Source organism: Castor canadensis, chromosome 2 (genome assembly GCF_047511655.1).
Source record: "Castor canadensis chromosome 2, mCasCan1.hap1v2, whole genome shotgun sequence".
Lineage (NCBI taxonomy): Eukaryota > Metazoa > Chordata > Mammalia > Rodentia > Castoridae > Castor > Castor canadensis.
In genome coordinates, this window is record NC_133387.1 from 22,638,258 (window position 1) to 22,662,406 (window position 24,149).

General features: G+C 48.6%; 1 protein-coding gene across 3 annotated transcripts in view; it reads left to right on the plus strand.

The window, feature by feature from the left end:
- Plxna4 (plexin A4) overlaps positions 1–24,149 on the plus strand; it is a 416,968-nt gene that overhangs the window by 343,012 nt on the left and 49,807 nt on the right. For 2 of the 3 annotated variants that reach the window (XR_012444270.1, XM_074062846.1), the window contains exons 11-20: positions 1,354–1,450; positions 1,885–2,075; positions 5,158–5,309; positions 10,266–10,383; positions 15,244–15,380; positions 16,563–16,727; positions 19,861–19,954; positions 20,370–20,609; positions 21,475–21,621; positions 22,220–22,454. Coding sequence is in view for 2 of the 3 variants with exons in the window: in XM_074062846.1 (XP_073918947.1) it covers positions 1,354–1,450; positions 1,885–2,075; positions 5,158–5,309; positions 10,266–10,383; positions 15,244–15,380; positions 16,563–16,727; positions 19,861–19,954; positions 20,370–20,609; positions 21,475–21,621; positions 22,220–22,454 (1,576 nt within the window). In the remaining variant the exon portion in view is untranslated. Of the gene's footprint in view, positions 1–1,353; positions 1,451–1,884; positions 2,076–5,157; positions 5,310–10,265; positions 10,384–15,243; positions 15,381–16,562; positions 16,728–19,860; positions 19,955–20,369; positions 20,610–21,474; positions 21,622–22,219; positions 22,455–22,741; positions 23,900–24,149 lie in introns of those variants that run through there. The other variant, XM_074062859.1, reaches the window with a different exon arrangement.

A 24,149-nucleotide genomic window follows, 5' to 3' on the forward strand; every position in this document is an offset into this window, starting at 1 on the left:
ACCAAGTCCCCTGAGTGGACCTTTTCAGCAATTGCCTGCCCGCAGCCACTCCTGTACAGAAAATCTGTCACAATTCCATTCCTCTATCTCACTCCCTGTGGTGGGAAAGTCTGGTGGAATAATGAGAAAATCACCAGGTAGGGACTGAAAATGTTGCCTAGGGCAGGCTCTGATCGTCTCCTTTCTCTGGACGGTGAGAAGCATCTGCTGTCTGAGGTAGAGGGGGTGGGGTCTCCACACCTGGAGCCTCTCCCATGCATTGTGCATCTCCAAGCCACCATCCAGACCCTTTTCCCTACCCTCCACCCACATCTTTTTTTTTTTATTCATATGTGCATACAAGGCTTGGTTCATTTCTCCCCCCTGCCCCCACCCCCTCCCTTACCACCCACTCCGCCCCCTCCCTCTCCCCCCACCCCCTCAATACCCAGCAGAAACTATTTTGCCCTTATTTCTAATTTTGTTGTAGAGAGAGTATAAGCAATAATAGGAAGGAACAAGGGTTTTTGCTGGTTGAGATAAGGATAGCTATACAGGGCATTGACTCACATTGATTTCCTGTGCGTGTTCCACCCACATCTTGAAACCAGGACCTAGCCAGTGGGGCATTGGGTACTAAAGAGAGCTTGTCAGGGAAGCAGGATGAGGCAGGCCTGGTAACTGAGGACAGCAGGGCAGCAGGAACCTGGGGTCATGCCTGGCTTTAAGCCAGTGAATGCCTTTAGAGTTCTGCCTAGATTCCTAGGTTTGTCCTCTAGAATCTTTGTGGGTTCCCACCCTTCCTTTCTTATCCCCAACCTCTCATCCCCTCAAGTGCATAACCCCTCCATTCTTATTCTCTGTGCCCTCACCCTGTGCCAGGTTGAGAATCATTCCTCTCCTGGTCTATGGCAAAGCCAGGACAGGAATGTCTCCTAGAAATGAGAGTTCTGCAGGATAAATATGGGCCTGGCAGGGTCCAGTGGCAGCCAGGGAGAAAGAGAGCTCCTCCCCTCCACTAAACTTCCTGGGGAAAGCCCAGAGGGCAGGAAGAGCCTCCTGTCTATAGCCTCCTACCGAGACCTCTGCAAGTGAAAGAGAAGCTCGCCCTCGCTGCTCATTAAACCAGGTGTGCTGCCACATATGTGTGCTGTGGAGGTCTGGTCCCACTCCTGGCTTTATCAGCTGAGCCCTCTGGTCCCCTATCCTGACCATATACACATTTGCATGTGCATATATGAGTACACACGTGGATGAATATGCCATCTTGGCTGGTCCTTACCCCTGTGTGCTCTCAATGGCCCCAAGCCATTCTAGGGTCTCCCTAGAAATCTCTGACCAGCTTTCTTCTCTCCTCTCCTGGCCTGGCTGTAGTATTCCTACGAAGGAATGGAGATCAACAACCTGCCTGTGGAGCTGACAGTGGTGTGGAATGGGCACTTCAACATTGACAACCCAGCTCAGAATACAGGTGCGGAGGGACTGGGGCTGGTGGGGAAGTAGAGTAGCTCTGTGTCCTTGGGCAGGTGTCATTCTATCTCTACCTCCTAGCGATCATCCGGTCTTGCTTGGGCTCTAAGCCCTTCTTTTGCAGCCTCCCCACCATCCACACTTCCCCAGCAATTTGGGGTCAGGGGCTCTCCACAGAGGTGGCTTGCAGAGGAAAATGAATCAATAGTTCTTGCTGAGAAGACCTACTGAGTCTAAATGGAGAACCACAGCTTCCCCTTTCAGTTCTGCTCATGCTTGGGGCTCCATTTCAGTCTTCTCTGCATCACAATAGCTAAGGGAACCAAATTGCCCTTGGGTCCAATCAGGCTGAGACTGCATTTCATGCCTGGATCCCTGAGAGCTTCTAGTCTCTTCTTCACATCCCGAAGTGCCTCTTGCCTTTGACCTCTACAGTTTACCTCTACAAGTGTGGGGCCATGCGTGAGAGCTGTGGGCTTTGCCTCAAGGCTGACCCAGACTTCGAGTGCGGCTGGTGCCAGAGCCCAGGACAGTGCACCCTGCGCCAGCACTGCCCTGCCCATGAGAGCCGATGGCTGGAGCTGTCAGGTGCCAACAGCAAGTGCACAAACCCACGCATTACAGAGGTAAGCCAGGGCTGGCTTGAAGCTCATTCTAGGCTACTGAGCTACCCTTCACCCTGCCAAGGGCTAGGACCCTTTCAACCCTACTTGGCCAATAGTGCTGGTCACCCAATATAAAAGGCTACCATGAGGACAAACTGGCACTCTATTTTGCACAGTTACACAATTGCATTGTTGGATATTGAGCTATGGCAGCCCCAGTCCTAGGCCTTGTACATGTGTGGTGCTATAGAAGTTGCAATGCACCTTACTATGCCTCATCAGTCCACAGCAGCCCTGTTATGTTGGGTTGCTATTTCTGCTAGGAGCTCAGTACCATGAACCAGGTGGCTTAAACAACAGAAACTTACTGCCTCACAATTCTGGAAGGACCAAGTCCAAGATCAAGGTATGGGTTGGGAGCAAGGATCTGTTGCAGCCTGGCTCCTTAACTCGTAGGTGGCTATCTTCTCTCCCTGTGTCTTCTCATCGTCTTCCCTCTATGCATGTCTCCATGTGTCCCAGATGCCTTTTTTTTTTAAATGAGAATAGTACTGTCATTTTGGACTAAGACCACCCTAATGACCTCATTTATGCTTGATGCCCTCTGTAAAGACCTGTCTCCAAATAAGATCACATTCTGAGTGACTAGGGTTAGTTGGGACTTCCGTATATGAATTTGTTGGGGGACACAATTCAACCCATCATGGTCACCAAGGTCAGACGTGAGTATTTGCTCTGACCAGAGTCTAAACAAGGGTTGAAGATGTAGCTCAGTAGTAGAGCCTCTACTTAGCATGAGTGAGGCTTTGGGTTTGATTCCCAACACCATCCAAAGCAAACAAGCAGAGTGTAAAGAAAATGTCCTGACTTCTAGCTCCCTGAGTCCTAGATTAGTGTTCCTCACTGTGATGATGCCACTTCATATTCCCACACAAACTGCACACCAGGACATGTCAGAGTAGAAAGGATGTTGGCTTCTGTGAGAGAACAGCCTCACTCACCTCAGAGTAACCTCAAAATGTGCCCACACCTCAGCCCCTTCACCTTCCATACTTCTGGTTGTCTGGACATTGGGAATTGCTCTCAGCCTCCTGCATGGGGAGGTTTCCAAACAGCAATTCTCAGATGGGGGGCAGGGGAATGTTGGCAGATTTAACCTACAGACCTGAAGCAGGAGGGCAGGGAGACACCCCTCTAACCACTGCCCCTGACCCCATCCCTGGGCCCTGACCCCCTCTCTCCTTCCCAGCCTGTTACTCCTGGACCACCTCTGTAGAATTGCTGTATCCATAACCTTAATGAGAAGCCATCCCTGGACAGGTCATGGTATATTGGACCCAGTTGGTGAAACTTGCTTTCTTCTTGGCCTAAGTCCAAGAAAATCACAGGGAGGAGGCATGAAATGAAACAAATCTTCCTGCATAGGAGGCTACTTATTGCCTTCGTGCTGGCATCCATCCTCCAGGGAACCTGAACATCCATGTATAGTATGACAAGCTAGAGCTGGACTCTCATGCTGCAGTCACCAGGAGCTGGGGGGCACACTGGGGACAAGGCAGCATTGGGGAAGAAACTATGTACTCCCTCCCTACCTTCTCCACATCTGCCAACCTCTCTCACAAAGATATGAGCCTATGTCTCCAGGAAAGCTGTTTTTCCACTGTAACAGGAAAACACTCATACAAATCCTCACACCCGTGTATGCATTTGCTCACAAGCTGACGTGGGGGATGTATTGGGGCAGGAGGTAGCTAGAATGTTATAGGTGAGCAGACTCCCCAGTGCTAAGCTGCCACTTGGGGCGCCCTGCCTAGTGCCTTTTGCTCCTCCAACTTCCATCTTCACCCCAGGATGGAACCCCCATTGTGGCCCTTGCTGGGTGGGTCAGTAGGACATGATGGGAAAGACTAGAGGCTCCTGTCATTCAGATTCCCTGATGTGGACCATGATCCAAGTGCAGTGCTCAGAAGACCAGGAGCAGGAAGGAGCCCTGTCTGGTATGTGGAATGTGGGAGGTGATGACTAGATTGTCACTGTCCCTACCTTACCTCAAAGCAGGCCTTGATTGCTGAGTCTTAACATTCCAATCATCAGTTTTAACCCCAAGGTTGATGTCTTAAGAGGGGAAGACCAATCATTGTAACCAATATATTACAGTCTAAATTAAGTTCACCTCTGCCCAAGCAATGAAGACAAAGGGCATGACAAGTGCTCCTATTACTCTTTGATAGGTGTATGTGTTCAACACAGTTACAGTTCACACTATAAATATGGTGTTGCCTCTAACAAGACCACAAGAGCAGTGACATATATCCCTGCTTTCAGATGCTCAAGGTCAAAAGAAAAGGGGGTGGGGGGAGGCTGGTAGAGTGGCTCAAGCGGTAGAGCATCTGCCTCGCAAGCATGAGGCCCTGAGTTCAAACCCCAGGACCGCCAAACAAGGGGGATCTGAGGTAGAAAGATGGGGAGTCAGACACGAGTATTTATTGCCATGAAAGTAGCAAAAGAATATGCCTTGGAATTTTAGTAGACAGAGGGAATTCCTGATTATGAGGAAGTGACATTAGAGAAGGATCTAGAAAGGTGTGTGTTGGGAGGATCCTAGGTATGGATGGCTGTAGTTTGATAGGAGGGTTTTACTTTTCTAAAGCGTGAAACCAACACAGGAAAATGCTGGAAGGCTCTAATCCTGGTTTTTATGACTTGCTGGGTAACACTGCACCCTCATTCCATCCCTCACCTCTTCCCAATGTGGTGGAAATATATACCAGGGGATTTGAACGTGGCTTCTAAGACCACACACAAACATGGATGGCTTTACTCAAGGTTACAGCCTATTCATAGCCCCAGACATTCTTGGACCCACTAAAGGAACTGGGCTCAGAGGAGAAAAAAAAAAAAAAAAAAAAAACCCAGCCACTGGACTGGTGGAGTGGCTCAAGTGGTAAAGAAAGCACCTGCTTAGCAAGCATAGCAAGCTTGAGGCCCCTGAGTTGAAGCCCCAGTACCATGGGGGAAAAAAAAAGCCACCATCCATGGCCTTTCAGCAAGTGAGTGATAGTTTATCTTGGTGCCTGTACAATTACCCTCTTCCTCCTTGCAGATAATCCCAGTGACAGGCCCCCGAGAAGGGGGCACTAAGGTTACCATCCGAGGAGAGAACCTGGGCCTAGAATTTCGGGACATTGCCTCCCATGTCAAGGTGGCCGGTGTGGAGTGCAGCCCTTTGGTGGATGGCTACATCCCTGCAGAACAGTAAGTAGAAGCCACCTGAGCCGCGGGGAAGAGCAGGAGAGGAAGGAAGATGTATCAGTGCCAAGTGTCCCTTATCCAAAACATTTGGGATTTTGGGGGGTTTTTTGTCAGACTTTGGAATATTTGCACACACATAATGAGATATCCTAGGGATGGAAACCATGTCTAAATACAAAATTCATTTATGCTTCTTATATACCTTATAAACACATAGGCTGAAGATAATTTTATACAATATTTTAATAATTTTCTGCATGAACCAATGCTTCATAGTATATAATTTTTATGGTGTCATGTCAGTCCTCAAAAAGTTCAGATTTTGGAACCTATTTTGGAGATTAGGGATGTTCAAACTGTATTAGAAACTTCCTGATCAACAACAGACAGGCTCAGAGCTATGGTAGGGGAAAAGGATGCAGCCCCTAACATTTTTGGGTAGGCAGGGGGAGGCCCACCACTCCTCACCCTCCAGTGAGTGGCTATACTAGAAAAGTGTAGAGAGGGAAAGGGAAAATTGCTGTGAGAGAAGAGAAAAGTGACTGCTGCTCACTTGGGGAATGGGGATAGAGATGAGACAAAGCCAGATCAAAGGTTGCCAGAGAAGTTGGGGTCCAATTCCCACACTGTCGCTAGCTCCCTCTTCATTTCCCCCGTCATGAAGCCTACCTGTGCTACTCTCTATGGAGGTGGAAATGAAATTCCACACCTACTCCCAGGTCTGCAGATACTTTGGGTTATTTTTGTCTTTGCAAAGTCTACTGGCCCACTGAGGGAGTTCCTTTGACAGGTGATTTTGACCTCTAACCCACCTAGTAGAGATTCGTGAGTTATGTATTGCCTTGTAAATAAGTAAACACTATTTTCCAGCCTAGCAAACACAACTCTGAAATGTTTGCCAGCACAATAGAATCAGTATTCCATACCATCTTACTGCCTTTCCCAGAGTACAACCTTGTCACCGATCCAGTCCACATAAGGTATTGGCTGCTGGTGAGACCTCCCTTGGGTGTCGTGTGGTTTGCGTTTCTGCTTGCTGGGTCTTGCCTGGATTTAGTGATTATGAAATGAACCACCCGCTGGCACTGCCATCCTTGGTTCCTTGAGATATTGCGAGGTTCTCATAGCAGATAGGATGATTTAAGTAAGACTCCAGTCTTAGTAGGACTCTCATCTCCCTGGCCCATCATCCCTCAGTTACCAAAAGACCTTTCTGTGGTGCCTATAACTTTCTGAGAGCTTTCTAGCAGGTGGCTACTGATACATTGTGACTTGGAAAAGTTTAATACACCTTACTCTGGACCTACATGGCCAGGTATCAAGAATGTCATCATAAAGTCACAGGATTAAAATATTGTGTGATATTAGTTAGATCCATAGAATGAGATAGAACACCCAGGAAAAGAATCCTGATATATAAAAAATTAGTATATGATGAAGGTGACATTTCAGATATATAAAAAATTAGTATGTGATGAAGGTGACATTTCAAATCAACAAAGAAAGGCAAGATCATTAAATAAATGGTTGGTTAATTCCTGGAAAACATACAATGTAAGATCCTTATTTCGCATTATACACCAAAATAAATTCCAGATGGATTAAAGAGTTATAGTAAAATATGAAACTGTAAAAAGATTAGAAGAAAATACAGGTGAGAATTTATTTAATTTCAGGAAGGGGAATGTATTCTCAGTTTAACTACAAAAGAAGACATTATAAAATAAAAGATTAGGGATTTTGAGTGCATAAAACTTTAAAACTTACACATTGAAATCAGTGAAAGCAAAATAAATAATGTGACTGATAAGCTGGGAATATGGTTATGCCCTATCACAGCTAATAGATACTTTTTTTCTAAACAGATAAAGAGGCCTTATAAATAAAAGGCAGATACCACCAAATGAGCAGAGAACATGAATGTATAATTTACAAAGAACCAAAAGTCATGTGAGATGCAAATTTAAACAGTGAAGAGTAATTTCTAAAAGTTAATGCCCAGTGCGATGAGAGGCCTAGAAGTAACGGCTTATTCACTCACTTTCTAGAGGACATTTGAAAAGATGGCTCAAAAGTCTTTAGCCTGCCAGGGCATGATGGCTCAGGTCTGTAATCTCAGGACTAGGAAGGTGGTGGCAGGAGGATTTCCAGTTCAAGGTCAGCCTGGGCTACACAGCGAGACCCTGTCTTAACAAACAAAAAGCCTTTAGCCTGGCCACCACATTTCTAGAAATTTCCCTAATCAGATTGCACAAATGTTTATATACAAAAATGTTTTATTTCAGCTTTATTTATGATAGTAAAACTTCAGAAGCAAGTTATATGTCTAAAAATAGGGAACTCATCAATTCAGTAAATTACTACACAGATGCTCCTCAACTTATGATAAGGTTACATTTGCGTGTGTGTGTGTGGTGCTGGGGACTGAACCCAGGGCCTTGTACATGCTAGGCAAGTGCTGTACCATGACCTCTATTTGTGCCCCAGAAGATTTACATCTTGATAAACTCATCATAAGTTGAAAGCATCAAAAGATGAAAATGAGTTGAATGCACCCAGTCTACCAAGCACCCTAGCTTGGCAACACAGCCCAGTGCAGAGTACCAGGTGCCTCCCCTTGTGATCCTGACTCAGATACTGCCCAGCATGGCAGGGAGCATCACAGGGCATATTACTAGCTCAGGAAAAGATGAAGGTTCAGAATTCAAAGTACAACTTTGTATCACTTTCACAGGGTCATAGTGCTAAAATATTGTAAGTTAAGACATTGTATGTTGGGGGCTATCTGTATATGCACAGTATAGTAAATTAACAGCCATTAAATCTGATATTAAAGAAGAAGGTGGCCAGGCACATACGTGGTTAAGCTTGAACACAGATTACCAAACAGAATACAGTTTTGAATTAATTTTGTGAAAGAAAAGCAAGGTTGGAAACATATAAAGCAAAATGTTCACAAGGGTATCTTTGAGTGGAGCAATAGGGTGGGGTTGTGTGTTTCTGACAAATATTTTTATGTAGTTTCCATATTTTTTATGCTGAGCATATATTGATTACGTCATCTGGACAGAAAGGTGTACGTTTTTATAGGACCTTTCCTCAGAAGTTCTTTTTAAGAAACACAAAACCTAGAAACTGCAAAGTAAAGGAACAATCAACTTAACCACACAGATACTTTCCAACTTTAGAGTGGCAGGAAGTATTGGAGACAAAGGTGAAAGACAGATTACAAGTAGGGAAAAAATAATTGCAATATTTCAAGCAGACAGACGTTAACACACCAGTTCAGAAGTCCTAAAAAAAGATAATCCATCAGCAAAATAGAGAGGGCTTTAATAGAGAAGTCACAGAGAAGGCAATATAACATTAAGAAAAATACAAAAATGTGTGCATCTTCACTAGTAATCAAGGGAATTAAAATTAAAATGAGATCTTTCTTCTGTGGTATATTGGAAAAACTCTTGGAGATGTCTAATATCTAGTTTTGGCTAAAAGAGTGAATCACGGATAGAAGTGCAAGTTGGTACAGCCTTTTTGGAGAATTATTTGACTCTTCCTATCAGAGTTAAATACACAAACTATTTGACCCAGCAAGTTCTCTCCCTAGAAGTCTATTCTAATCAATATATGTGTGTGTAAATTGGTTTATTTTCAGGGTTATTTGAAGCAGGAGAAGAATCAAGATAAGTAAATGCCCATCAACAGGAAGATGATTACATAAATGATGGTTTAGTCATAGTACAAAATATTGCAAAACTGTTAGAAAGAATAAAATAGAATATCTATCTATCTATATATAGATATGAAAGAAATTCTATGCTGTATTGTTGAGTAAAAACAGAGGAATTTAGAACAGTAAGTATGTTGTTTTAGCTTAAAAAGTACATATGTTTCATATATATACACACACATGTATATACATACTTGGGCATAATTATATTATGCATGTATATGGATAACATTTATATTTGTATAAATGCATATGAAACATACACACATGGACCTGCATGTATGTGTGTATGTATGGAAATACAATAGTATCTCAGAATTCTTGGGAGATTGGTTCCAAGACCTTTGGCAAATACCAAAATTCATAGATATTCAAATCCCTTCTATAAAACAGCACTGTATCAGCTCTGCACATCCTCCCATATACTTTAAATCATCTCTAGATTACATATAATACATAATACAATGGAAATGCTATGTAAATAGTTGTTATACTACATAGTTTAGGGAATAACAACAAGAAATAAAATCTGTACATATTCAGTACAGATACGAATTTGGGGGGCAATATTTTTCATCCATAGTTGGTTGAATCTAGATGTGGATCCCATTGATATAGAGGGAAGCTTGTATGTATATTTGTGCAGGTTGCCTAACATTTCTGTACCTTAGTTTCTTTACTTGCAAACTGGGAATATATGTGTATATGTATATGTATATGTATACGTATATGTATATCAGGGTATTTATAACACACACTTTGCCACAAACACACACTAAGTATGTCATGGAAACTGAGCTAGCTGGGAGCAGAAAGCACAGCTCTGAAGCATTTCAGGTTCTGGGAACAAGGAGCTCCCAGGCAAGGACCTGGGAACCTGAGGTCAACTCCACATTCAGGGCTGACTTTCTGAGTGCCCATGGGTAGCTCACCTAACCTTTCTGAGCTTGAACATTTTCTCCACTTTTGCTAAAGAGTCAGTGGACACTCATAGTTCGAATCAAGTGGCTAGGGTCACTCAGACTCTCTCCTAGGGTCCCTCAAGTTTCCTCATTTCCTGAGAACCAAGGAGGAACCCCTGCAGAGGAGCAATTGGGTGACTTCACTCCCTTCTCCCCCACCATACCCAAGATCTCCTGCATAGCAGAAGACCTGGGTAGGTGACATAGGGAGTCCAGGGTCATGGCTGGAGTCCTGTGACCCATGGCATCTCTCCTCTCCTCCTGCAGGATTGTGTGTGAGATGGGGGAGGCAAAGCCCAGCCAGCACGCGGGATTTGTGGAGATCTGTGTGGCTGTGTGTCGACCAGAGTTCATGGCCCGCTCCTCGCAGCTCTATTATTTCATGGTGAGTCCTGGCCACAAGAAATCTCATGACCATCATTGCTGGGCCCCACTAGACCTCTGGGCAAATGCAGGGTCCCTGTGTGAACCCCTTAAGTTCATGGGAGCCCTGTCTCACAGTGAGCAGATCATAACTTGTGAAGTCTGTAAGACCCAGACTCAAATCCAGACTCAGCTGTGCCTGGCTGTGGCACTTCAGGTAAGTTGATTTAGCCTTTGGCCCCAGTGTCCCCATTTGGCTAAGTGGCAGAGTGGTATGGTTGGTGGGTGAGAGTGTGGCCTTCACATGGAAACTCTGGGGACTTGTACCTGGACTCTGCCCCTTACTAATTTGGGCAAGACGTTTAACTTTTCTGTGGCTCGGTTTCCTCATTTGTAAAATGGGAAGAATAATAATAGCATCTACTCCATAGTATGGGGAAAATGACATAAGATCTATTTATTCATTCTGGCATATCCATGATTACCACCCTCTCTCTGCACCCTGGCCTTTCCCGTACACTCCTGCCATCACCCTTATTCTTCCTGCCCACCGCCCACTGTCACTCCTACCCTGTGACCTCCTTAACCCCTCCGCCCCTACACTGCATCTCATCACTCCACATCCCACCTACACACCCATCCCGTCTCTCCCTTCCACTCCTGTCCTCCCCCCCTGGCTTCTTTGCAGGTCTCAAACCCTCCAACCCCATGGCCCTCCTACCCTCGCCAGGCTGCCTGATCAGTGGTTCTAAGGGGCAGGGACTTCTGGACTTCCTTCTCCTGTGATTTTAGGGAGGTGGAGACATAAGCACATTCCCTACCACACCCCATCATTTTCAAAAGTAAACATCTCAGATCAATGACAGTTGCAGTGGTACAGTCTCTAGGTTCTGGCTTCTTTGGTAAGCTGGAATCCTGAAGTGATGGAGGCTCTGCCTGGGAATCCAAAGCCCTGGAACAAGAAGAATCCCACTTTCCCCTTCCTTCTCCCTCCCTGTCTCCCTCCCTCCCATCCTCCCTCCTTTCTGCTTCTTCTTTCTCTATTCAACTGACAGCCAGGATCACCTCGCACAATGCTCTCCTTAGATGTTTTGATAAGTACGTGTTTAATTAAATTGAATGTTCTAATATAACTTGATGACCCTGGCTGTGAGGTTACAATGACTAAGATCCCACCCAGCCCCTCCCTCAGAAGGCCCACAGTCTCAGGGAGATCAGATCACCACATGCAAGGACTTGAACGTGGTGGGGGAATCTCAGAGAAATGCAGATCAGACACCTCTCCTGCCTGGTCCACCTGGCTCCTCCTCACCTCTGCTCCTGGGAAGCAATCTACCTCTGGATGTTCTGGCTGTCACTGAACAGATGATGCTCACTGGGTATCGTGCATGGACTCTGGTTCTGAAATTGCCTGCGGCTGAGGTGAAGAGGAAGGAAATTGCTGAATGGCCAAGGGAAGTCCTGGCCTTCCACAGCCAGGCAACCACACTGGCCAGGGCAGCCTTCACCTCACTATGCTCACTTTTCATTGGAGCTTCAGCTGCCTTTGCTGTGAGTCTCCCATGAGCCTCTCACCTCTATGACCATCTGAACATCCTGCTGTCCACCACATGACCCATCTAGGTTGTCTATCCCCACAAACAGTCCACATCACTCATTTCTGCCAGTGGCCTGTGCCCCAGGTCCATGAACTTGGCAGAGTGCAGCTCAGTTTCCTTTAATTCCTGATGTCAACAATTGCCTGTCCTCAGCCCCTTTCCCATTCTCTTTGCCACCATCATGGCTCCTTTAATCTTTCCTGTGCCTTTCTTCTGAGCCCATTGTAACCCATGTACCTCCATGGACATACTGTTTTCACCCAGTGAGCCCATCTCAAGGCTCCCTCTACCTGTGAGATGCTGCCAAGTTCCTTGGTCTGGCCAATCCTGTCCTCCAGCCCCAGCCTTCCTGGTCCCTCTTCCCCCTCCACCTTCTCCCTCTTCCCCCTCCACCTTCTCCCTCTTCTTCAGAGCCCTGCTCCTGACCCACTCTTTGGTCTTACTACTCAAACCCATGCTGAGGACCCCTGTGGTCCTTGTGGCCCTCTTCTCTTGCTTCTGGAGCATCTGCCAGCACCTTGCTCAGTGGTCACTTTGGCCTTGGCCTTCCCAGGTCACCGAGAAGCCTTGGAGACAAAATCAGGGCCTTTACTTCTAGCCCCTCTGGTGTGGGCACTTCTGACTTAATGTTACCCATTAGGATCTCCTAGGGGCCCAAACAAATGCCCTAGAGGTGCTGCACCCCCATTTCAGTCAGACTCTGCAGGTGGGCTTGGTCAGGAAGTACCCGAGTGATTCTGCTGTGCAGCCTGGGCTGAGGACCATGGTTCCTCCAAGAACCATGACAGTGGGTACCACAAGGCAAATGGCATCCATTCAATGGGTCCTGAGCTCAAAGACCTGTGTCACTTTTCGAGTTGAGGGACACTTACAAGGAATTATTGTAGTGCCATGTGCCCTCTTAGGAAGACTTTCAGGCAGGAGAATGGTGTGAGAACCCCAGCCTCTTCCATACCCCATTTGCAATAAGGGTTGAGTCATGGTATTCCCCCATGCAGTCCCAGGTGGGAACAAGTTACAGAGGTCCCCATGAGTCTCACCAGGGATATGGGTAGAGACAGAATCTTCCAACCACCTTCCCCTCTGCTAGGTGGCTTGTGGGTGACACTCCTTGGGGCCCAAATAGAGTCCTGGGATAGTTGGGAGTCCCCCCTATTCCATGCTCCTCTAGAGACCTGGCAGGTTGAAGATCCCTTTGCAGAGGTGCTTCTCAGGACCTGGTATGCTGGGGATCCCTTCCCAGTGCCAAAGCAGGGGCACCCTAGGTTTCCCTCCATAAGTTAGGCCAGCTCTGTTGTGTGGCTTATCATTGAAAGGCCAAGACCAAGGCGCCCAGATCAGCACTCCTGGGCTTGTCACTGGCTCTGTCACAGAGGTGACCATGTAGGGAATGCTTTTTTTTTTTTTTTGGTGGTACTGGATTTAAACTCAAGGCCTTGCGCTTGCTAGGCAGGGGCTCTGCCACTTCAGTCATTCCCCTAGCCCTTTTTCCTTTAGTTATTTCTCAGATTGGGTTTCATGCTTTTTGCCCAGGACTGGCTGAGGACCACAATCCTCCTAATTATGCCTCCCAAAGAGCAGGGATTATAAACACACACCAACACACTCAGTTTGTTGACATGGGTTTCAATAACTTTTTGCCTGGGCTGGCCTGGAACTATGAACCTCCCTATTTCTCTGTCCAAAGTAGCTGGGATTATAGATACGAACCACTGCACCTATCCCCAGGGAATGCTTTTTCCTTCTCTTTCTACCCCCATTTGTGGAGCCATGTGAGGAACTGGCAAATAATGCAGATTTTGAATTCCCGTGCAAATCCACCATGAACTATTTATGAAGCATGACTTGAATAATTAACAGTTTCTCATAACTCTAAAACATGTCTCCATAACACTCTCTCCCCATCCCTAGTCCATCCCCTGATAGCACCACCACAAAGCCCTTAGAGATTACTCACCTCTGTCCTTTTCAGGAACCTCACCCACAGCTACCAGGGAGTGCTGCTGTACAACCTCCCTGGCTTTGTCTCTAGACTTAGCTGGAAGCATGGATAGACTCTCCCCCTTCCCTCTGTGGGGCGGTCAGTGGGGCAAAGACACCATTTGGAAAGGTGCAAGTTACAAAAGACAGCTGTCAGGGGCCACAGAGGGAACCAGTTTTTGGCCCAACCCCATGGATTTGTGACCAGAGGGGTTTTTCAATATACTGTCTGAATCACACAGCATGGTCAGACGGAGCTGAGAGAGGGAGCTCCTTCTGCCACACTTCTCCCAGGCCCCAGCTGAGCTCCAAACAGAGCCAGGATTTCAAACCAAAACAGGAACAGCTTGGCCTGCGCTGGCTGGAAGGACTGGCCAGGCCTGGGTCAGCGGGTGTCTCCAGCTTTGTCCCTGATTATGGGCTCAGCACAGGGACCTGGACTCAAGCCAGGTAGTGGATGTGCCAGCTCCCAGTGCTGGCCTCCTGAGAGACATGGCCAGCGGCTCAGAGGAGCCACGCGGGTTGAACTTCTTGCTGAGTTCTTTCAGGGGCCAAGACTGGGGAAGGGAGAGAGAAATCTTCATTTAAATGCAGATACAGGCTTCTCACCTGGGACTGAAGAAAGTTTTCCATTAAAATGCTAATGAAAGAACAAACTGCAACTCCAAATCCCCAGCAGTCAAGGGCTTTCCTCCCTGCCCCCATCCCCTCAGCTCCCTGTGCCCATCCTGGCAGGGGGCTGAGGATAGGCCCCTATCACATCCCATTGCTCTTGCCACCAGGTGCTTTGGGCAGCTTTCTGGAGAGGTCCCCAAAGCAACAAAGCTGTAGATTGGAGTGGTGGCAGCAAACTCGAGCTCTGGAGTCTGATCTCAATTATGCTGCTTTTTAGCTGTGTGACCTTGGGAAAATTACTTAACATCTCTGAATCTGATCTGTGAAATTGCTAATAATATCTACTTTATAGAATTGATTGGATGATTATACATACGTATGCATGTATACACACATACACATATACACTGCTATAGATGAAGACAAAGTCTGGCACAAAAATCAGTACATTGTAGCCATCATTACTGCTTTTACTAATATAGAGACGTAGACATTCAGGGTCTCTATATTTGCACAGAATAAGAAAAGCAGCTCTCTAGGAGTCAGGCCAGAGGGCTCAGATATCAAGACAGTGTGATTCTCACCAGACTGATTAGAGGGTAAAGATTCCAGAAGGCAGCTCTGTGTACAGGGCATTGTCCAGGCCTGCCTACCCTAGTGTGTCTCAGGCCTCATCCTTTCATACACAGACGTTGACTCTCGCAGACCTGAAGCCCAGCCGGGGACCCATGTCTGGGGGCACCCAAGTGACCATCACAGGCACCAACCTGAATGCCGGCAGCAACGTAGTGGTGATGTTTGGGAAGCAGCCCTGCCTCTTCCACAGGTAACCCCAGGGTCCTGGGGTGGGGGTGGGGGTCAGACAGGAAAACCATGCAGAGCAGGCTTGGGGCTCTACTGAAATGGAGGACAGCCACTTCTGGGCTGAGTCTTGGAAGTCCTTCCTCTTCCCTAAGAAAGTGGGCAGGGGTTGGGGCTGGTTCCCCAGAGGGCCTTCCTACTGCAGCCTACCCAGTACCCCAGCACAGCTCCTCTGCAGAGACCTGGGAACCACAGGGTGCAGATTAACCATCCAGAGCAGCAGCCTGTTAAGGTTCTGCGACTGCCCAGAGCCCATTGGAGCTGCACTGAGGCTGAACCTCCAGGGGCAAGGGACTTTCCCTTTCCTGTCCACAGCCCCAGTCAGGAAGGACATGCCTTCTATAGGCAGGAAGGGATCCGGGGGAGGATCAGCAGGTGGCACCTCCAGGGAAGGACTCAGAGATGTGGCCAGCCTGAGTGAGGGTCTCTAGAGAGGTTTCTCCAGAGGAGGCTATGCTGAGAGCTATGACAGATCCAAGTCAGACCAGACCAGGCCTTATGCTAAAGAAACAATTCTGAGACCTGTTGAAACTACTCCAGGATAAAGGAGAATGATTGAGGGGGTGAATTCAACTATGATATATTGCAAGAACTTTGGTAAGAGTCACAGTGTTCCCCCAATACAACAATAATGAAAGAGAAAGAAAGAAAGAAGGAAAATTATTGTGACTTGTTAAAATGGTAAGGATGACTTCTTTCAGGGCACTGCAGTAGGTGTGGAGACTGTCACAATAGGAGACAGAGACAGCTCCATTCCAAGTGCAGCAAACATGGCTGGGGTTTATAGCCTACCCACAGAGGGGCAGGACATGGAGAGTAGTAGAAAGACATGCCCAACTGCCTTAGTAGGATTCTTGCTGAAGTCAGACAGGGAGCTCAGATATCAAGGGTGTGATTCTCACCGACTGATTTAGCAGAATCCTTGTTAAAAATGGGAATAGGTAGGCCAAAGATGGCCCCAACAACCATGCCATTTGAAAAGTGGGCTCACCTTGGTCAACCAGTCTGTCCCTGGTTCTTGGGCTTCACATCTGAGGCAGAGCTTACCCCTTGTCTCTGAGAAGCCTGTTGTATTGGAGGCGGGGAGCTAAGGACCACCATCACCACCAACACCCAGGAGCCCAGTGCTCTGCCTTACCCCTTCCAGGCGATCTCCATCCTACATTGTTTGCAACACCACGTCCTCAGACGAGGTGCTAGAGATGAAGGTGACAGTGCAGGTGGACAGGGCTAAGATCCGCCAGGACCTGGTCTTCCAGTATATGGAGGACCCCACCATCGTGCGCATCGAGCCAGAATGGAGCATCATCAGGTAGGAGCTGCCCCATCTCCCCCCGCTCCCCCGTTCCCCCATGCCTCTGGATCTCAGTTTCATTCTTTAGTGCTCAAAAGCCAAGGAGAGTATGGGGACCCTGTCCTGCTTTGGGTTCTTATAAACTGGGGTTGGTTCCCACTACCCCCCAGTGAGATGACCATCCTGTCATGGCTCCCTCCTTCTCCGGGAGCACCTCTGTGCAGGACCCAGCCTGGAGATTAAGTTCGGACCAGCCAGCACCCATGTCCCCAAGGTCAGGACTGGTGGCAGGCTTGGAGGTTGTGTCCCCATCCCACAGTGACTGTCAGGTGCCAGTTCCAGTCCCCCAAGCCTCACCTCTGGCAAATATGGACAGCATTTCTGGTCCTTCCTCAGAGGTATGTGGGAGAAGGAGTAAGCTCAGTGCTCCAGAGTGAGGCTACATCCTGGAGCCCTGAAGTCCAGTTCCTGCCCATCCTCTGTGCCGTCATAGCCCTCTCGCTAGTTCCTTACCTTTTTGTCCTTCCCTCCACTGCAGATTCCACAGGGACTCAGTTTGGGACTTGTTCCTTGTTCTTTCCCCAGTGTCCAACACGAATGCACTGAATGAAGATCGCAGAAGGTGGAGCTAGGGATTTGAAGCTGCTATAGAAGGGCCCTGGGGCAGGAGTCAGACCCTTCAGCCATTCACCTGGGACAAGCCACATTCTCTTCCCTGGCTTCCCTGGTTGAGTCAGGCAATTTGCCTGGAGATTTGGAAACTGCAGGATCTCCAGCATCCCTAGAATGGTGGGCTCACCTCAGGCAGCTGCCATGCACAAGAGACTTCATGGAGATGAGGAAGCTGTGCAGAGTGTCCTTTTTGCAGGGTCCTTTGAGATCCCTGAGAAGCTGATCTGCAGGGGAGATGGGGAACAGAAGCAGGGGTTGGGCTGGGAAGGAGTGGGCTCTGCCCAGGTTGCTGCTTATCAAATAAGGGACCTTAACAGCTACTTACCCTCTGTGAGGCCAGGGTGGTTGTTTTGTGGATTCCCACATGAGCAACTGAGAGAATTAAGTGAGATGCAATCTTACAGGAGAGGGCAGTGTCCAGCTCAGCCCCCTTGCCTCCTCCCAGTGCAGTGCTAAGTGCTCCCCACTGTCTTCTCTAGCTCTAAGAGGGACCTGGGGTTAGGGGCAAGTGGGGACAGCCATGGGCTGGGGCAAGGGGCAGGAACAAGTATAGTCCAGGGAGCAATCTTAAAGCCAGGAGTCTCTGGGCCAAATCTTACTAACCACCTGTTTTTGTAAATAAAGTTTTACTGGTGCACAGCTATGCTCGCTCCATCTATATTGTCTATAGCTGCTTGCTCACTACAGCACAGAGCTGAGTAGTTGCGACAGGGACCATATGGCTTGTGGAGCCTAAAATATTTACTGTCTGGTCCTTTATAGAGAGAGTTTGCCAGCCCCTGCCTTAAGTCCAGAGGGAAGGCTGCAAGTAGAAGATGTAGCTGTCCTCGGCAGTCACCCTGTGTGGTCCAAGTTAGAAGCTTTAGTCATGATCTTAATGAAGATGATAGGCACAGAGGGGAAAACAGCCTGTCAATGCCATGCCATGATTTGACCCCAGGGCCTGGAGAGTAGAGGAAGTTAACAGAGCTCTGTGTGCCTCACTTTAGAAGCTCTGCGATGCTCTGAGGCGTTCACAGCCTGATTTAATTCAGTTTTTCCTCATATCATCACAGAAATAGAGGTGTCGTCCTTCCTGGCACTTGGCAACATCCCTGCGTCACACTCGCATCAAAAGGGAGGTTGGGACTGCCAGGCAGCTCTGGCATTTTTGCTTAGATTAAGGTTGTCTGAGGAGGGGGCGGACTCTGCACAAGATGTGGCTTTGCCTTGCTCACAAGTCTGCTGGGTCATTTAGGGACAGTGAGGGAGGCATGCATGTGAAACTGATGGGATGGCTGGACACCAGAAGCTCATCTACACTTTAAGGTGTTGAGTCTCTCTGGGTGTCACTGGAATCCTCTTGTGTACACAGGCATACTCGCTCAAGGAGAAAAGGAAGGAATTAACAGGATATCTAAAGTTGGGCAGGGGCCAGGCATGGTGGTGGATGCCTGTAACCCCAGCCACTCTGGAGGCAGAGGTAGGAGGATCACCTTCTGAGACCACCCCAGGCAAAAGCACAAGGTCCTATCTGAAAAAGAAACTGAAAACAAAAGGACTGAGGGTATGATTCAAGTGGTAGAGGGCCTTGCCTAACAAGTATGAGGTCCCCAGTACTACCAAAAAATAAAAATAAAGTTGAGTGGATGGATGGATGGGTAGAAATCAATGCGGGCACAGTTGTCAAAGAGCCTTACCCAATGAGCTTATAATTAACTAACTAACTTGCTAGACCTTGCTTTAGACAGCATGATTCTTCTCAAACTGCCTCCCTTGACTGGGAACCAGGGCATTTCTCCCTCTCTGTTGGGTAGCCCCAAGGAGAGAGCCCAGCACAGTACTGGCTACCCTCCCTGCCAGCTTCTGGGCCTCCATTGGGACAAAGCAGTGGCATCCTTTGAAAGGTGACACCAAATGAATCTCCTGAGTTGTCCCCATCAGCATCCCGCCCTGCTCAAGTATACAGGAGACTTGAGTCCCGAGTCTCAGAACATGTCGCACATGTGCTCCTGGAGGAGGTGTCTGAGTATCTGGGCTTCAGCCTTCCTGGTTTCAGCCACAAAGGAGGAACTTTGTAACATGATTGCCCTGGAGTGCAGACTGTGCTCAATCTCTGGAGGATCTGTTGGGAATTGTTAGCTAGGCTTCTATGAAACCAAGGCCAAGTATGAAAAAGTCCCAATAGTGGTGAGGGTTGCAGAAGGAGACTGGGGTTGAGAAAAGCAGCTGGCTGAGGTCAGGGGCCTCAGAGCTAGTGAGTTATGATGTCACCTGGGCTTCCACAAGTCCATAGGGAGGGACCCCTCCACATCTGATCATCACTGTCTTCCCCTTGGCTGCTGGGATATGCATCCTTATTATTACACAGCCAGCTTGTCCTTCTTGTGCCACCTGGTGACCTCTGTCCTTATAGTCAGAGTTCATCATGGTCATTGGTGAGTGTCGTTGCTTTTCCTACACTTGTGATTCTTATGTCCTTTTCTTTCTTCCTGGTCAGTGGAAACACACCTATCGCCGTCTGGGGGACTCACCTGGACCTCATACAGAACCCCCAGATCCGTGCCAAGCATGGAGGGAAAGAGCACATCAACGTGAGTCTGGGACTGGCAGGACCTGTGGAGGCTGCCACTCAGCTTGTTGCCTCCTCAAAGGGTGGGGCTTCCCTAGTACTCATGCAGAACCCTGCCCATTCATGGATCATCCTGGGAGGGTGGGATAGAGGAGCAAACACAAGGGCATTTTAAGCCTTTGGGGTACAGGCCTAGAGGACCCATTACTTCCTGAGCTTCTGGGGTTTCAAAACCTGACCCCACTGCTCCTTCCTAGTTTAAAAATACCTAGTCACTGCCGTACCCATGTAGGCACAGCCAGAGCTAGGTGACAGCCACAGAGCATCCCAAGTGTGGCCATGGCTCCCTTACTCACCATACCATACCCGGCAGACTCCGTGGGCGTGGAGGTGTGCAGATACACTGCATCATCTCCCTGTCTGGCTCCCCCCAACAGATCTGCGAGGTTCTGAATGCTACTGAGATGACCTGCCAGGCTCCAGCCCTTGCCCTGGATCCTGACCACCAGTCGGACCTCACTGAGAGGCCTGAGGAGTTTGGATTCATCCTGGACAATGTCCAATCACTGCTAGTCCTCAACAAGACCAACTTCACCTACTATCCGAACCCTGTGTTTGAGGCCTTTGGTCCCTCAGGAATCCTGGAACTCAAGCCAGGCACTCCCATCATTCTAAAGGTAGAGGAGAATGGGGAGAAAGGAGGCCACTGCTTGGGTGTCTGGTCACCTACTAGAAGAGGCCTGAAGTCACAGGTTCCTGCTACGTTTCATACCTGGCATCCCTTGCAGAGGTTGCATTGTAGCCCAGAACTCTCTTTATAGGCCTGACCCACCAGGGGAGGCAAATCCACGTGTGCCATTGGACTCCCAAGCTTTTGTCCTCAGAGTCTAGGAACACGGCAATCAGAGGCCCACGCTGAATCCTCTCGTGTAGCCCTTCAGGAACCGCAGCCTAGGTTTTCTTTGGAGCATGGATGGCAAGTCAATTTTAACTCCTGTGACAATTCAAATCAACTGGTAGTGATTGGCTACAACTCTATGTTGAGAAGGGTGCTGAAGCTGCATTAGACACACTGAAAAGAGTGCTTGGTTTTCGATTTGCCACTGGGAGGAAGGGACAGTGGTAGCGTATGTGCTGTATTAGACTGCTTTCTGTTACTATCACAAAATATATGAGGCTGGGTTACAAAGGAAAAAGATTGATTGAGCTCACAGTTTTGGAAGCTGAAAGTTCAAATAGCATAGTATTTGCTCTTAGAAGGGTATCATAGTGGGAGCACAGGTGAGAGGAAAGATCACATGGTAAGATTTGGGTAGGAAGAGACAGTAATGACCTTCCACTAGGTTCTACCTCTTTAAACACATGAACCTTGGTGGGACAAACCACAACCATATGATAACATGTGCTATAGATTCTTTGGACTTGTAACTGACAGTGGCATCTCTACCAGTTCACCTGTAGGATGGGATGTCCAGGTGGGAAGCCCGGGCAGCCAGCCAGTAGCTGTGGTCCAACTTGAGGGTGGGTTTCCTATCTGTCCAGGGCAAGAACCTGATCCCTCCTGTGACTGGAGGCAATGTGAAGCTGAACTACACAGTGCTGGTTGGGGAGAAGCCATGCACCGTGACCGTGTCAGACGTGCAGCTGCTCTGCGAGTCCCCTAATCTCATCGGCAGGCACAAAGTGATGGTGAGGCAGGAGGAACCCCATCTTGGATGGAGCAGGCATGAGGGATGCTGGGTGGGAGTGGTCCAGCTCTATCCGGGTCACAGGGCTTTCCAGGAGGATTTCTGGTCCACTGTGAACTCTCCTCCTGGCTACCCCACAGCATTGCCTCCTTCTTCCCGCCCTGCTTCCCAGCTTCTCTCTTCTGTTTGTCATTTCTGAGCCAGCTGGTGAATACAAAGGGCAGTGCAAAGCAACAGTAAAGGGAGTGCCAAATTACCTGAGAGAGGCAAGAGAGCCTTTAAGGAGCGAGTCATCCTAACGTCATGTTCTGTGCCTCAGCCCCCCACCTTGATGATAGGATGAATCTCAGGCAAGCATCGCTGACATTATGTCAGACTTTGTTCAGGCCTGTGTCGTATGCAGTTTCCTTATGAAGATGATAACGCAGCCTCCCAAATAAGAGGTGCACAGACTTCCTAGTTGAGGAGCCCCCAGATGCCCTCTCCTCTATTTTTACAACCTAAGGATGCTCCTGCCCAGCAACCACACCCTGGTCCTGACTCTGGACTCTTCCCCAGGCTGCCCCGCCCCCAGCTCTCTCCTCCCCTGTGTCTGCCAGGCCCGCGTCGGTGGCATGGAGTACTCCCCGGGGATGGTGTACATTGCCCCGGACAGCCCACTCAGCCTGCCCGCCATTGTCAGCATCGCCGTGGCCGGAGGCCTCCTCATCATCTTCATCGTGGCTGTGCTCATCGCCTACAAACGCAAGTCTCGCGAGAGCGACCTCACGCTGAAGCGGCTGCAGATGCAGATGGACAACCTGGAGTCTCGCGTGGCCCTCGAATGCAAGGAAGGTACTGAGGGACCAGGTGCCCTGCCCCGGGCTGGAGGCTGTGTGCATGTGTGTGTGGGTGTGAGCGTGTGTGGGTGTGTGCCCGGTGGTGCTGGAGGCTGGGTATCCTACATGCAGAACATTCACGCCAGTCCCAAAGTCCCACTTAGCAGTCCAGCCATGTGGCCTCAGGTAAGTGAAGGTCTCCTCCCCAGCTCTTTCCGAGTGTCAGATTGGGATCATTTATGCCCCAGAAAGCTGTCTCGGGACCCAGAGCCCTGGCTGAGTGGATTTCATTGTCTCCACCAGGGGAGGCCTGGGATGCCTCAGCATGACATGTTTAAGCAATCCGCAGCTCTCTTCCTTCAGCAGGAAGGGAAGGCTATAGGGCTGCTCTGCAATTTTGAAGGAAGAGCGTATCTCAAAAAATTGCAAACATCACCATGAAGTGAGATCAGCTGCACTAGACCCAAGAAGGAAACTTAGCAGCAAGACTCCTGTAACCCCAGGACATCATGCTTGAGTCACTCTGGGAAGGAGGAGCCCAGCTGGTTGTTGGCTGGCAACCTGTACCTGAGCTCCTGCATCACACCGGTTCCCACTAGGGAAGCCACACCACTTTTGATGGGGAAGTGGATTTGTTCCATCCTCTCTCCGCACCCTTCAGCCATCAGCATGGCATCTGCCTTGCAGGACTATTAATTAATGCCTTTTATTATATTTACACTGCTTAATTTTTTTCTCTGCAATGTACTCTTCCTTCTAATTAGGTGTAGTGATTAGAATCTCTTTTATGTGTGGCTTTGGATGTTGGAGGCAGTTGGTGACTTAAAGCAAAGTGGCAAACCAATCAAAAGCCAATTCCCTCCTTCTCCTTCTGGCCAGCTAGCACCAAGACCACCCTAACCAGGAGGGAACAGCCGAGGAAGGGGAATGTCCGGATCCTCTAGAAGGTTCCCCAAGGAAGGAGGGTTCAACCCAAGAATCTGTGGAGGCCACAGGGAGTGGTGGCTTGTGGCTTGGGGGATAGCCATGCAGCCAAGGTAGAAAGAGGGAGTCTCCAAAAGGGGCAGGCAGGTTCCACCATGAAGGTGTTTTCCAGTGACAGTGTGGGTGCTACAAATGTGCAGAGTGGCATGAGCCCAGGGCATGCCAGAGATGTCACATTCAGGAAGGATGTCACTCACATCCACACTCAGAAGCTGCCAGTCACAGCCCTGCATGGCTCTGAGCTTTGGATGCCTAAGCACACACATACACATGTGAGTACACACACACACATACACACACAAGCACACACACATACACATGTGAGTAGACACACACACATACACACACTCCCTGATGTGCTCATACACACACATTCCCACCCACTCCTGCAAACACACAGACTTGTGTTCCTCACTCAGGACATACACAGTGTTTTATCAAGCTTTGGTGACAGTACACACCCAAAATGCCTACTGACTCTCCTTTTACATACACCTGTGTTCACACACATTGGAGTGACTTCTGCCTAGCTGCATTATTACTCCCTGCCTCAGGAGTGTCGGGGCGGGGGGGGGGGGCACTCAGCATGACAAAAACCCCAGTTTCTATATGAGCAGAGCAAAGCTGAGGATGGAGATGAGCGAAGGAGGGGCCGTGGGTCTCGCTTGGTGGCTAAGCCTGTCCCCTTGTCCTCTCCAGCAAATCTTGGTGCTCTTCTGGCACCAAG